At 40.1% G+C, this 14,047-nt stretch overlaps 1 protein-coding gene across 1 annotated transcript in view; it reads left to right on the top strand.

Moving 5' to 3' along the window:
• csmd1a (CUB and Sushi multiple domains 1a) overlaps positions 1-14,047 on the top strand; it is a 313,136-nt gene that overhangs the window by 134,804 nt on the left and 164,285 nt on the right. Inside the window, exons 6-7 of the mRNA XM_070832290.1 lie at positions 7,402-7,514; positions 11,802-11,879. Of these exons, the coding sequence (XP_070688391.1) occupies positions 7,402-7,514; positions 11,802-11,879 (191 nt within the window). The remainder of the gene's footprint in view (positions 1-7,401; positions 7,515-11,801; positions 11,880-14,047) is intronic.

Genomic DNA, 14,047 nt, shown 5'->3' with positions numbered 1-14,047 from the left:
CACTAAATAAACACCAAATAAGGTGGTGAATATGGCAATCATTACCTGAGATCAACATGTTCATGTCAGATTTTAGCTCTGTGAGAAAGTCCTGCATTTTACTGTCTTTAATTTCCCTCTTTATTATCCTCTATTTCCTTTTCTATTACCTCTTCTCTCTTCTTCTTCTCTTTTTTTTACTACCATTACTGTCTCTCTAACTCATCTGCTCTCTCACTCTCTCTCCCTCTCTCTCACACACACAATTTCATTTTTAATTACTTTATTGGCTGCAATAGAAATAGTAGCAAAGTAATTTCCATTCAGTCATCCATTTTCTAGTTGCTTATCCAGGTCATTTTCTAGTCATTTAACCAGGACAAAATCCACAGCAGCTCAGATATAATTTTCGTGAAAACCTCTCCCACATTCCTCTGGGGGATGCAGAGTCACAGTCAAGGCCAGATGGGAGCTCCTCTAGCTTGTCTTGGCTCTCCCACATAGCCCCATCTCAGTAGAATGGCAAGGCATGCTTACCATTTGCCAGACCTGCCTCAGCTGGCTTCTTTCAACCAACATCAGCTTCCTGCTGTTTGCCAAACTTCTTCCATCCTTACAGTCATCAAACATGAGAGCAGCTATCTTATTTCAGTCAGTAATACGATCTTATTTTAGTCTACTTATTGGCACTGCTGGACACAACTGGCTGTCAAGTCTTATTGATTGTATCTGTGGGTAAAGCTTCAACATTCCTGAACTTCAGTTGCTCATCTTCATGGAACAAGCTATGGCCGCAGTCATGACAATCTTAAACACTTCTCCAAGGGATGATGATCTTATGAACCCGGAAGAACAACATGATCAGCAAACAGCAGAAATGCCAAACTAATGCCACAGCTGACTCCCTCTCCATGTTTAACACAAGAAAAGGCATGGCACACCCTTATCAGAGTCCACTTCCTCGCCTGAACAAACTTGGTGGCTCCGATACCCCATACCTCCTCAGCATCTCTCTCAGAAAACTCTGAGGAACACATAAGCATTTTACAAAACCCCAAAACACATGCCGACTAAATTAGGAAATCCCCATCACTGCTGAAATAACTTGAATTGGATAATGTGATGATCCATTTTTCCATGACCAAGACAGAGCCCACATTGCTCCTCATAAATATGAGGTTTCAAGAGTCAGCCACAATTTCTCTTCTAGCACTCTGACCTTGGTGGGCTTTCCCAGGACGGGCTAGCTGTGTAATTTCTGAACAAACCGTTTGGCTCCCTGTCTGAAACTTGGGGATGGCTGGCCTTGTCTGCCTGTTAAAAGGGCATCACAGCAGGCCTGCAGCATCTCTAGTTGTACCTTGTCCATCCTCAATGCCTTGCCATGAAGCATTCAGTGACTTCTGCTAAAGAAATCGGCCCTGACTTTTTCCACCCTGTTTCTCACGGCTTTTTCTTTCTCCTTATTTCCTCCCCCATAAGTCCATCTTCTCCTACTGCTTTTCCTCTTCTTCGTTGTTTCCTTTTTCATAACCACCAGCCCTCTCTTAGTTTTTTTCCCTCCACTTTGAAACACCTCTCTTGTCCTGTTATCACATTTACATTTTAAATTATGTTACTGGCTCTGCGTCTTTGCGTGTGTGTGTGTGTGTGTGTGTGTAGGTGTGTGTGTGTGTGTCTGTGTGTGTCTTTCTGTGCTATTGCGTGGGTGTGTTATGAGATTAAAAGTACCGGCATACCAGGGTTTTGCACTAAGCACTTGGAATAAACAGATATCTGTTGTGGATAATGTGCTTTCCAACTTTTCTGACATGTATCCAATCATTTATTTTAGTAGTGGCTGTTTTGTCATTTGCAGATGCTCACATCCAGACTTGCAATAAGTTCAGCAGTGGGATGAACTTAGGATAATGTATTGCCAGCAGTAGGAGCAGCGGATGGGGAGAGCAAAAGCTGAAGCAACAGTGTCTGGACAGTAAAAAGTTGGATATGTGTCTTTGTGATGTTCATGTATCACCACAAAGCTAGTAGTCTAATAATAGGAAAGTGCTACAGCACGCACAGAAACACCTCTCTCCTGCTCTTGCTTTCTTTGTCCCCCTCCCCTCTCTGTTTTGTGACTTGGCCTCCCTCCCGCTATTGTCTGCTCCTTACAGGTGTGTCAAACCGTGCCTCTCCTGTTCCTCTTATCTCCTCTCCTCTCTCTTTTTAGCTGTGTAGCCTCTCCTATCTGCCTCTCCCTCGACACCCTCCTCTTTGTTTTATCCTCATTTGAGTTCCCTCTTAAACGTCCAACTCCTCTCTTTTCTTTTCTGCTCTCCATCGCCTCCCTTCTCTCCTCACTCCTCCCCTTCCAGCTTCACTCGCTCTCTCATTTACAGCTATCCTTTGCAACCTGGTGTTTGTAATGGGCAACCTCATTTAGACTTGCCTCCTTGTCTCTTCTTTTATAACTTTCGACCTCTCCTCACGGCTTGTGTAACCTCTCTCCTCCTGCTCATTTAAGTGAATTTCCCACTCTCACCTCCTCCCCCCGTGTTCTTCATCTATCAGCCTCTGTTTTTCTCCGAAGATTTTCTTGCGGGTTTCTCTCTGCTCTCTTTCTCCTCTGCTTTCTTTCACCTTGTAAATTCTTCCTCTTTCTTCCCCCGTCCTTTAAGTTCAGTCTCATGTCTTCTCCCTCTCTCCTCCTCCTCCCTGACCTCTTGTCTCTCCCTCATTCCAATGTCAGGCAGCTGGCCACACCTATGAATAATGGAGGAGATGCAGCATATCCCTGACTTTTTTATCTGTTTCTCTCTCTATTTTTCACATTTCCCTATCTTTAGCCCTTTCCAACACACAATGGCTGTATTTCTAGATTTAGTTAAACCTATTTGTACGTCAGCACACATCCTTGTAGCTTTATCCTCAACCCTAAACCTTAGTCCTAAGGGGCAGTTCTCAGTGAGTTCTCTGTATATTTGTTCAAGCTGTGATAATCGATTTCTTACCACTAGAGAGCAGGAAGGAAACACCAAAACACCAAAATATGCAACGAAACACACATTTATTAGAGTACAGAGGCCAAACAGGAACAAATTCCAAAAGCAATATACGTTGAATCGACTCTGGGATCGATTTATCACTCTTTATCTTTTTGAAATGTATAAAGGCTTGAACACAGATGGCTCCAGCGAGGAACACCATTAGCGTCTGGTGACTTGACATACTAAATGGAGAATAGCCACTGTAATTCCAGCACTCACTGAGTAACCTGACAGGGCAGACATAACCCCCCCAAACCCTTCAGCCAATCAGGTCAACCAAAAAGGGAAGTGGTTTGCCACGGCAATTGAAATGTTCAAAAACACAACGAGCTACATTTTTGAAAAAAGAAACAAAAGAAACTGTGCACATGTGAAGTGCTGTCAAAGGTGCATGGAGCAGGTATAATCTATACTTTCATCCACTTTCATTCATACTGACAGAGCTTTCACACAATAGCTTTCAGCAGTTAATGTTTACAAAATGTCACAAGAGAAGGTTATTTCCTGTGTGTCCATCCGAACATGGTGCTTAATATTTGGCAGACCTCAGCACAAAAGCATCCGTAATCTTGAGGAGGAAGTAAATGAATGTCACTGAATAGCTGAGTTTTTTCAGTTCATCCAAGTTATTAATTTGTTGAAAATGAGCACGTGGAAAAACTGTGAGTAGCTCCCAGATGAAGTCACTCTCTCTCCCAGAGGTATTTCTGCAATACATTGCTGGAAAAAACAGCATTTTATTGCAAATCAAGTTGCCAAAGGTTTTAAATTTGGAATTTCAAAAATGATCATGTGCCTTAAAAATCAGGTGACGGGGGGTTTCAATATGTCGATCAGCTGAGCCCAATGTTGAGACGACACATTTTCTCTGGTGATGAATCTCAGCTGATATACAACACTTGATGCACATAATGAATACATGAAGTGAGTGAATTTTAACATCATGTCAACATCGTCATATGTATAATAGTATTTTCCATTACATAACTTCTATTTTGCAAAAGCAGTGGGCTTGAGGCTGTACAACAACAGCAGTTATTTCCCAGTGTAATACTGAACAGGCGTAATTGATTTTCTTTGGAACAGAAATGTGTTGGTGAGACCTTGCCGTCAAGATTGAGTCAGCGCTACTCATCTCCTTTCAAATAAATCAAGCCATATCAGAACAAGAATTAGAAATAGATTTAGTGGCAACTAGGTTTTCACAAACAAGGAATTTGGGTTTGTGTATATCAAATAAATATTTGAATAAATGCATATATTTCTCTCCCATACAAGTATAGGAATAAGAAGGTATAATATAATGTTATAGATTAATGTTTGATTAAGTTAGAGAGGACCCGTTTCCCCTGTTCTTAAAGCAGCGTCATCACATTATAGTTAAGTCAAATTAGTTAATTCATTTATAATCTATACTGCTTATCCATAGTGGTCATGGGGGGGGGGGGTCTGCAGCCAATCATAGCTAACATTGGGAGAAGGCTCTCTGGAGTGGTCACCAGTCAATCACAGGGCTGACACTCCAGGGCTCCAGAAAGAACCCACACAAGCACAGGCACAACATGCAAACTGCACACTGTGTGGAGTTCAACTTACTTTATCAATATTAATAGATGAATGTTGTCCAGACTCTAAATTGCCCGTAGGAGTGAGTGTGAGTGTGAGAGGTTGTCCGTGTTGGCCCTGTGATTGACTGCCGACCAGTCCAGGGTGTACACCGCCTCTCGCCCAGTGTCAGCCGGGATTGGCTCCAACCCCCCCCTCGGTGACCCTGAAGGATAAGTGGTATAGATAATGGATGGATGTATGGATGGATGGATGGTTGTCCATGAATTCAACATGAATTCATTGTCATTTATACAGAAGATCCCATGGTTGTTGTCAGTTTTACATAACTTCAATATGGAAATTCAATAACCTATTGAATTATTCTTTCATTATCTTTCACTCGAAATACATTCAGTTTTCCTCCCAACTTTGATTCAGATTTAGACTGACTTCAGTCTGAGACAAAACAACAACGTCCAAGATTCTGTTGTTATGTAACAGTGAGCTGTTTCATCAGACAAACCTTTTCATACCAGACAGGTTGTCTAAGAACATTTTCTCTTACCAGGCTGATATAGCAAGTGGAGGGATTAAAAGATAAAATCACACACTGACGAACATAACCAGGGCAAAAAAAACAAAAGCCCAGTGTGTCAGGGAGGCATTTCAAATTTGCGCACCTGCCTGTGAAGGTCATCAGAGAGGTTCAGGTGCACAACGCTGGTTTAGTCCAACAGTCTTTATTTCAGTGCACTGTGTTCACTGTCCGCCATTTTATCTAAGTGGGAATTTTATGCACCATTTAGTGCCAGAAGAAAAAGATTTTTTCCTCTGATTTTCAAGCTCATATTTCATGTATAGAATTATGTCACATTACCATGCATGTCTATTTAATCACACTAACTGATAAAGACCACCAGTTGACTCACTGAGAGATAACACATTGCTCTTCTGTTTATACCACGGAGTTACACTCTCTCCAAGCAGTGCTGTTGTCTCATCTGACATTCTTCATATTCTCTTTCACTAATACAGAACTTTGTTCCTCAGATAATAAGCACTCAATAAGGCCCTCGAACAAGCACACTTGATATATTTTTACCACTTTTCATATTTTGTTTCAGCCCTTTTCCTAATCTGTGTTTTCCCTCCTTCAGTGTCTCTATCTACTCAGTACACCTGCGGCATTATTGAAGGGCAGTTACAGTGGCTCTTGTTGCTCTAGGGAGGATGGTAGAACATTGGCTTCCAGGCAGTCTCTTACATCATTTCCTTTTTTTTGTCTCAGTGCACCGGTTCCCCAAATTTTTATTTTTTTTTTACTACAGCCTTTGGTTGCCATTAGTAACAAAATGCGAAAGCAGCTAAAGCTGATGTAAGACTTACCATGGGCAACCAACTCATCGTTTCAGTGGTGATGCTTCAGAAACTGTTTTTGATGTTACTTTGCTGACTTTCTACTACTTCACTCTCTCCATCCACCTCTTCTACTTAAAGAGCTCTCTTCTTTTCTCATCCCTTCCTGTAGTACTTTTGTTTTTATCATGAATACACGTAAGACACAGCTGGTTTCAGTAATTCCATTTTACCCTGTGCCCAGAATCACTGATTATCATAAATACGTATCTCATTCCCAAAATTCAAAACCATCATGTCAGAATTTAGACAACTTCACAGCATGGCATTCTCTTGCTTCTCAATCATTCAGAGCTGTTATTTTATTGTGTTTTTTTTTTTTTTTTATGTGTATATTTTTCAAATGGGGAAGAGGCATTTTAGTGTGTTTTAACATTTATTTTTTCAGCAAGTATGAGCTAAATATTCCTTCAATTAAGTTGTGCTGTTATACTGTGTTGAGTCATATTGCACCCAGTACGACCGCAGCGTTCTGCTTCTGGTCAGTCGTGATCATAATGGGAAAGGATAATATCACTCATTCAATTCCCACATCCACTTTTTCCAAGCCAGTGGAACAAATTGCCTTTCAGCTAAAACCTCTTTAAATTACAGCCAGCCTTTGCACCCCGGAGGACAATGCAAAGTGACATCAAAATCGTACTTTGAACTCTTAGAAAGTTCTGCTTCACATAGGGATATTTTCTTTTATGTATATGCCCTCAGAGGAAGCAATTTAGATCCTGGAGTTATTCATACTATTATGTTTTTCAGTTGTATGATATGTTGTATTTCTGATTGTTTGTGACAAGTAATTTCACAACATTTTTCACAACAGTGGCTGGTCGTGCAACAATCCATAATGCATCAAGCCGTAATTACATGGCAGCAATTTTGAAACCGTTTCCTCGAACAACTGTCTTTTTGTTAGAGATTTATTTTTTTTCTCTATCTCAGATTGAAATAAGTAAAGCTCATCCTCCATGAGCACATCCGTGAACCATGTGCACATACGGTAACAGAAAGTTATGGCAAACATTGTCCACCTCAGGAGGAGGATGTCATCTCTCCGTCAGTGTGATATTCACCAGCAGTCTAGACCATATTGAAACGCATGTGCACATATTACACAGCAATAACTTAATGCAACATGCAGTTTGTTTACTGGAGATGGGCTCTGCATCTTAGTGCACAGAGCTGGATACTATGGATGAGCAATACCATCTTGAGTTTTGTGACATCATGCCTTCGCTTTCTCATTTGCCTTGTCTTTCTCTGCTGTAATCTTTATAGTATAGTATAAATAAGCTAAAGAATAAAGGTATGAAATGTGAATATCAGTAGGTTGTGGCTCTGGTTACATTCTTCTACTACCCCCATTTGGTTTTAGTATTTTTATTATAGTAGTATTATTTTTTTAATAAATCATTTCTTATTTGCTTACTTCCAGGCTGACTGGTACGACCCTGCCCTCGCCGGTGATATCAAACAAGAACTGGCTTCGGATACATTTCACCTCAGACAGCAACCATCGAAGGAAAGGATTCAGTGCTCAGTACCAAGGTATATTACAATCTTTCATCTTATCTATCTTATCCGATTTATCTGTCGTCTGTGTCCCTTTTACACATATGGTGTACACACAAGTAGTCTGTATGATGAACAGCTGTGTGCACATCTGTTTGTGTGTGTGTGTTGGGAGATGCATAAGAGCGGAGGCTCTCTTTTACGGAGTCAGTTTTTTTTTTCTTTTTGATAGATTTACTGTACAAATGAAGCCCCATGTAAAAACACAAAAAGGATCGGACTTGGAATACATGGCACTTGTCTTACATTATACATTCATGTTCTGTAATGGAGAATAGCAATTACTTGGGACAGAAGTCTGAAACCACCTGACTGGACTTGCTGGACCTTTCCTGTCATCTAATTGACTGGTTGTATGACTTAATTAGCATATTAAAGTGCATATTAGTTTCCACGTGGCAGCTCTGATTTAATTGGCGGCTTCCAACACAAAACACGGCGATCTCAGACCTGTCTTTCTTACGGCACTTCTCACTTCCTGTCTGTCCATCTCTTTTCACTTTATGGCTTTCTTACCCAGTTGTAGGCCTCATGCTCTTTCCATTGGTCCTTCTGTCATTTCCTTTCTATCTGTCTTGTCTGCATGTGATGTTTTTGTGTGTGTGTGTGTGTGTGTGTGTGTCTGCAGGAGCGAGAGAGAGAGAGAGAGAGAGAGAGAGAGAAAGGGTGGGAGGGAGAAAGAGAGAGAGATGAGCTTTTTATGCCAATTCTGTTTCTCAGTGGAATGTAGTTTGGTTGTAGCACAGATTTTTCTGTTATCCTCTGCAATGCTGCTACTTAGGATAAAATAGATGGAATAAATTTTAATGCTGCTCCTCTGCTTTGGTCTTCTCCCCCTTTTTCTCTTCTCTTGTCCCTACTTCTCTGTGGCTTTAATATCTTCTCCCATTTCGCTGTTTTAATTTTCAGTTTCTGCCACTGTTGCATTTGTTGTAGGTTTGTTAGGAGCGTGAACATAGTCTGAAATTAACACTCACCAAACGCCAAACACGGATAGATTTTCTGCTTGGCAAGTGTATCTCTGAATGCTATCTGCCTCACTGGTGGGTAAATGTTTGCTCAAAATAGTCATGTAATAACAAAAGGATTCTCATGAATATGTGATCTATTGTCTGTTGTTAATTATCACAAAATTTCTGCAATGTGTTCTATCATTGCTGTGGTGGTTGCTGCAACAGATAAAAATATAAAGGTCCTTGATAACTCAACAATACAACAGGTTAATGTTAAGACCATCAATTTTAATTATTTCTCCTTAAATTCTAAAAAATAAAATTGTTTTGTGCTTTTGATAGCAAACAGCTGCCGAAGGGAGTTGTGGGTGTTGTGGCTGGGCACATTCGACTGTTCTTTTGGCTAAAATATTTAAAATAAACCAACACCTACTTTTTAGTGACATAGATCATCTAGATGCAGTGTAATTACTAGTTGTAGTTGTTTTTATGTAATCAGATTTAAAATATTGAATTGGATAATGGGTGAAAATTACTTTAACCATATGTTACCCATATTTGACACATACCCAAAGTTGTTGACTGCACTCACATGATAGCAGAGTTCAAAAGCTCTCCATAGCAGGTGGTCCCATGTCTGTAGCCCCTTCTGCTGCTCAATTATAAGCCTTCAAACATGTACCAAGGTAAAGTTTCAAAGGTCAGCATTTCAAAGCAGGGGCCACGTAGAATCTTCATACTGAGGCTGCGTTTCATTAGTCGCTCAACATGCCATCACTGACTTCCCCTCGGTGGAATCCCCACTGCCAACATATAAATGTCAATCTATTTGTCTGAAAAACTGAAGTGAATGTGATGATTCTGACCCTTGGAGGGCTGAGGCAGCGAGTCAACAACAGCGGTCACTCTAGAGGTATATATCAAACACACTATGTAGCAGTAATGCATTTGGTGCATCCTTATTGGATAGTTTGGGCTGAAAGTTTATAAGGGCAGGTGTGTTAAATCCCCCCGTGCTACTTTCCCTCTGCTCTCCAAGTGGCCTTTGTACAACGTAGACTGATACATAAAACCAAGGGCTGAATGAGGGAAAGTGGAACAAGTAAAGAAACGCAGCCTGACATATGTTACTCTCCATGTTGAGACCTTTCCAACGCTGTATTTGGTTTATGACAAAGTTTTCTCATTTAATGGACACATGCCATCCTAGGCCTAGTTTCAGAGAGCACTTTGAAGGCCCACTTTATACTACTACTATTTCTACTACTACAACTATTATTATTCGAGTATGTAAGAGCGAAGGTCCTGTTTGATGAAGTATAAGTGACAAGTGCAGGGATTTAATGAGGGATGTGAAATGTAAAGTCCAGTTTGATAACCCCATTTTCATCCCTTTTTTGTGGCCATGGTACAAGATTTGATGCAAATGTTTACGCACAAACGTTGGAGTTCTTTATTGGATGATGAGGCTCAATATTAATTGAGTGAGACTCTAATGCCGCGTTTCCACCGGCTCGACTTGGCCCTACTCAACTCGACTCGGTACGCTTTAGGTAGCGTTTCCACCGGCCCTAGTACCAGGTGCCAGGTACTATTTTAGTACCTCCTCGGCCGGGGTTCCAAGTCGAGCTGACAATGCGACGTCACCAGACTGCAGACCACTGATTGGCCAGGGAACGGCGTCACCTGAAACAGAGACGGAGCGTTTTTATTATTTCTATGAACGAGGTAAACGGATACACGCAAAACAAATGCTCCACGTCCTTAGTTGTGTTTGTTTGTGCTGCATACAAATTACGCTACCGGAGTTTCGCCTTCGCCTTGCTATGACGACCCCGCCCACGTTTGAGGTGGTGCCTGGTGTAATGGAAACACAACCGTGCCATGCCGTGCCGAGTCGAGTCGAGTAGGGCCAAGTCGTGCTGGTGGAAACGCGGCTTTAGTTTTTTCATATTTCATATTTTTTTCATATTTCATATTAAATATCTTCAGCCACATATTCTTAGATAAAAGACATAACAAAGTGGACAAATTGGATAAAAAATATTATATCTTATTATTTCAAAAAGAGAAAAAATTCAACCCAATGGCCTCAACATTAATCTATTATATTGTTGAGTTATCAAGGACACTTTCATGTTTTTGTGTTGAGAAATGAAGATATAACTTGAGCTATAACATGCAAGCTATGTGATTTTAGTGATAGCAGTGTCCATAGCAACCACCATGGCAACAAAAGAAAATGTTGCAGAATCCTTCCTAATAACTTTTAAAAAAATTCCATCTCAGAATAAAAATCCAGTCTCCAAGTTATGATTATGTGGGTTATATTTGAGTTATGGTGAATTCTTTTGTAGGAATGAACAGTAAATGAGAGGAACCTGAATAAAAGAAACTATGCTGCGAGTCTCCATCCATCACATTTTGGTATCATTTACAGATGACTTGCTTATATCTTCTGCTATTTATGGTTTCATACACACCCAAACTGCTGTATTTGTTTTGCAAATGTTTGTGTTTGTTGTTTTGCATGTGCTGCAAATCTAACCGTCTTGCACACTCCTAGTCTCATGGCACTGTTTACTGTACAGGACATCACATCTGCTACTCCGATGGTCTGCTGCTAGCTGCAGTTGGGCTGATTAAATAGGCATTATGTTGTTATATTTACAAGGAGTAAGCCAACATTTCAAATGAAAACCTACTGATGAAATGCAGACTTGGAGATAAAGGAGTTAGAAACGGCTGGCTCCGGTACGATGCTGAGGCCGTGGTGGTGAGATGTTCTGTGAGTTGCACGTATGACAAAAACAGAAACAACTCATTTACCATCTGACATAAAGCAATGAAGGTGGAGAACATTTATGAGCATGTATCACATAGTATCACATCGCCTGTGTGCCTCTGCTCTCCTCTCGGCACCCTCTGTGACCAAACCGTATTCAGGCTTTAGGTGATTAACCATTGATCGATATGTAAAAATAATTTTGCTTCAAATCTTTTAAGTTCTGTGAGTTTGTATTCAACATTATGCCTCATTATCTCAATGTAGCGTTGTAAATGGATTGTATAGATGACACGTAAAGCGATTTTATCATTTTGGCCTGTAAAAGAGATGCTAGGCTAATGGAAAAAGTCCCTTTGGCCAGTGAGTCCAAAAAGTGTAAAGGACTTTCTGGACTGAATGCATGGTTAATGTGTACTGCATAGCAATCCTGAATGTAATGAGCACTTAGAAGACGTATGGTAATTTACATTTAATGAAGCATTATTTATAATTGAATGAATGAATCTTCTCTTCTTTCTGCAGTGAAGAAAGCAATAGAGTTGAAGTCCAGAGGGGTGAAGATGATGCCCAGTAAAGACTCCAGTCACAAAAATGCTGTCTGTAAGTAAACCACTGTCTGCTGTCTCCCCTTTTAAACCAAAGTTGAAACACATTTGGTCACACACACACACACACACACACACGCGCATACGTGTACACAAGTGTGCGCTCTCACACACACACACACACACACACACACACACACACACACACACACACACACACACACTACCACACACAAATACATAGGCTACTGTATATACACAAGGACACACACCCTGCATCCATCTTTGATGTGGCAAGAGCACTGATTTCATCTATTTTTCATTGGGGTTGCCCTTCTAGGAGACAGGAATTAGTGCCACGCTTTCCTTTTCTGTTTTTTTCCCCCTGCATTTTTCTTCTTTCTTTCTAGGGATCAGAGGTCCATTTGCAGCCATTTTTGTAAACAGATGGTATTTATATTTACAGAAGCAAGTCAGCTTTTTATAGAAGCAACTTCAAAATATATTTAGACTACATCCAGTATTTGCAAAGACTTTTTATTTTTATGCTACAGCAACAGTGAAGTTTTGACATCTGTTCTTACTGCACAGTTCAGTTCATTATAAACCATCCAATGATGCTATGTATAATAATAATAATAATAATGTATAATAATATAATAATGTTCTGTTTCTGATTCAGAATGATAATGTTTGCATCAATTCAAGTATTTTCACTTAAAATGTGAAAACATAATATTGCATGAACCATGAAGCATGTACATTTTTTTTTGCTATACTGATAAAAAAAAAAAAAGATACATTTTAAAAACGTCATTTAAATCTATGGTCAGTCAGGAGCCTTGACCACAGGTTTTTTACTGTTCAAAATTCATTTTGCTGCTTGGTATTCATGTCACTGCGACATTATTCTCCATTATTTGGACACCCAAAGTCATAGTCACGAGCCTCTATTTTGTTTCAGTTATGATGGTTTCTTGCATTTTAACTTTGAAGATATTCTCAAGCCTTTCTTTGTCACACACAGTGAACCTCCTTATGATAATGTTACTACTGTCCATAGTAAACTCAATGCAACATGGTGACTCACTTTCTGCTGGCTCTAGCTATTGCTTCCTAATGGAAAAGTCCTTGTATTATCCATTTCAGCTTTTTTTTAGCGTACTCTAACTTTCTAAATTTCCAAAGGCTAAGTGGAGTCTGGAGGTTTTGTGTTGGAATTCTTCATGTCCAATGCTGGAAATGCGCCCACTGCATCCTATTCATTCCCTCTTCCTCTGGAGGTGCAGCCAAGAATACAGAGAGCAACAGTATAGTCTCCATCAGGTGAAGTCATTAATGGGTACAATTCTGACATAATTGTAAGCCAGTAGAGAAATTGTGCAGTCCTATACAAAACATAAATCAGGGCCAGTATACAGCATGGTTACAAGAAAAAAGAATGCTATCTTTCCATTTGGCTTCTTCTCTCTGCTCTCTGCTCCCCTATTCACATCCTCAGCTCTTTGCTAATTACTAATTTTCATATATTGTATGCATAATACAGTACATGCATAATATCCGACATGTCACTTCATTGGGATTTAAATGGGTGTTGTCGTGCCTTTCACGACATCGTTTGTGACATGATGAAAGCCACGCATAGTGCTTATAGTATAGTAAAATTATACAGAGAAGAGATATTTGAATACAAAGCATGGCTATATATATCAGTGCCTGAGAATCATTTGCATTTTGAGGCTGTAATTTGAGTGCCGTAAATGATTAAAAGGGTTTTAGCAGGAACTCGTGACTTTTGGGGCATCCATCTACAATAAACGTCACAGAGCAGCTAGGGTCCCTTTGTTGTGGGTAAAGTGAAAAGCTAACCAGCCAATCAAGTCACTTTTAAGGAGAATGTGTTATTTTCTGAAGTGATTAACAGGATGGACATCATCCACCAGGCTAACTGTGCTCCTAAGTAAACCATAAAGTGAGATTGGTGTAGAGAGAGGATGCAGAGAGAGGTTGGTCTGGCTGAGTGGGTCAACAAAATATCTCATACAGTCAATAGTGGTTTCTTTTAACTATGGCAAGAACTGTGATCCAAACCATGATGGTTCCCAAACCTTGACAGAGTTTTTTTTCTTTATGTGTGTGATATATTCACACCTGATGGATCAGGGATTAGAATACATTACTTTAAAATGAAGTCAGTTTGAAGCCAAATAAGGACCGCTATTC

The sequence above is a fragment of the Pempheris klunzingeri genome, chromosome 1 (genome assembly GCF_042242105.1).
Source record: "Pempheris klunzingeri isolate RE-2024b chromosome 1, fPemKlu1.hap1, whole genome shotgun sequence".
Lineage (NCBI taxonomy): Eukaryota > Metazoa > Chordata > Actinopteri > Acropomatiformes > Pempheridae > Pempheris > Pempheris klunzingeri.
This window is presented reverse-complemented; position numbering and strand designations above follow the sequence as displayed.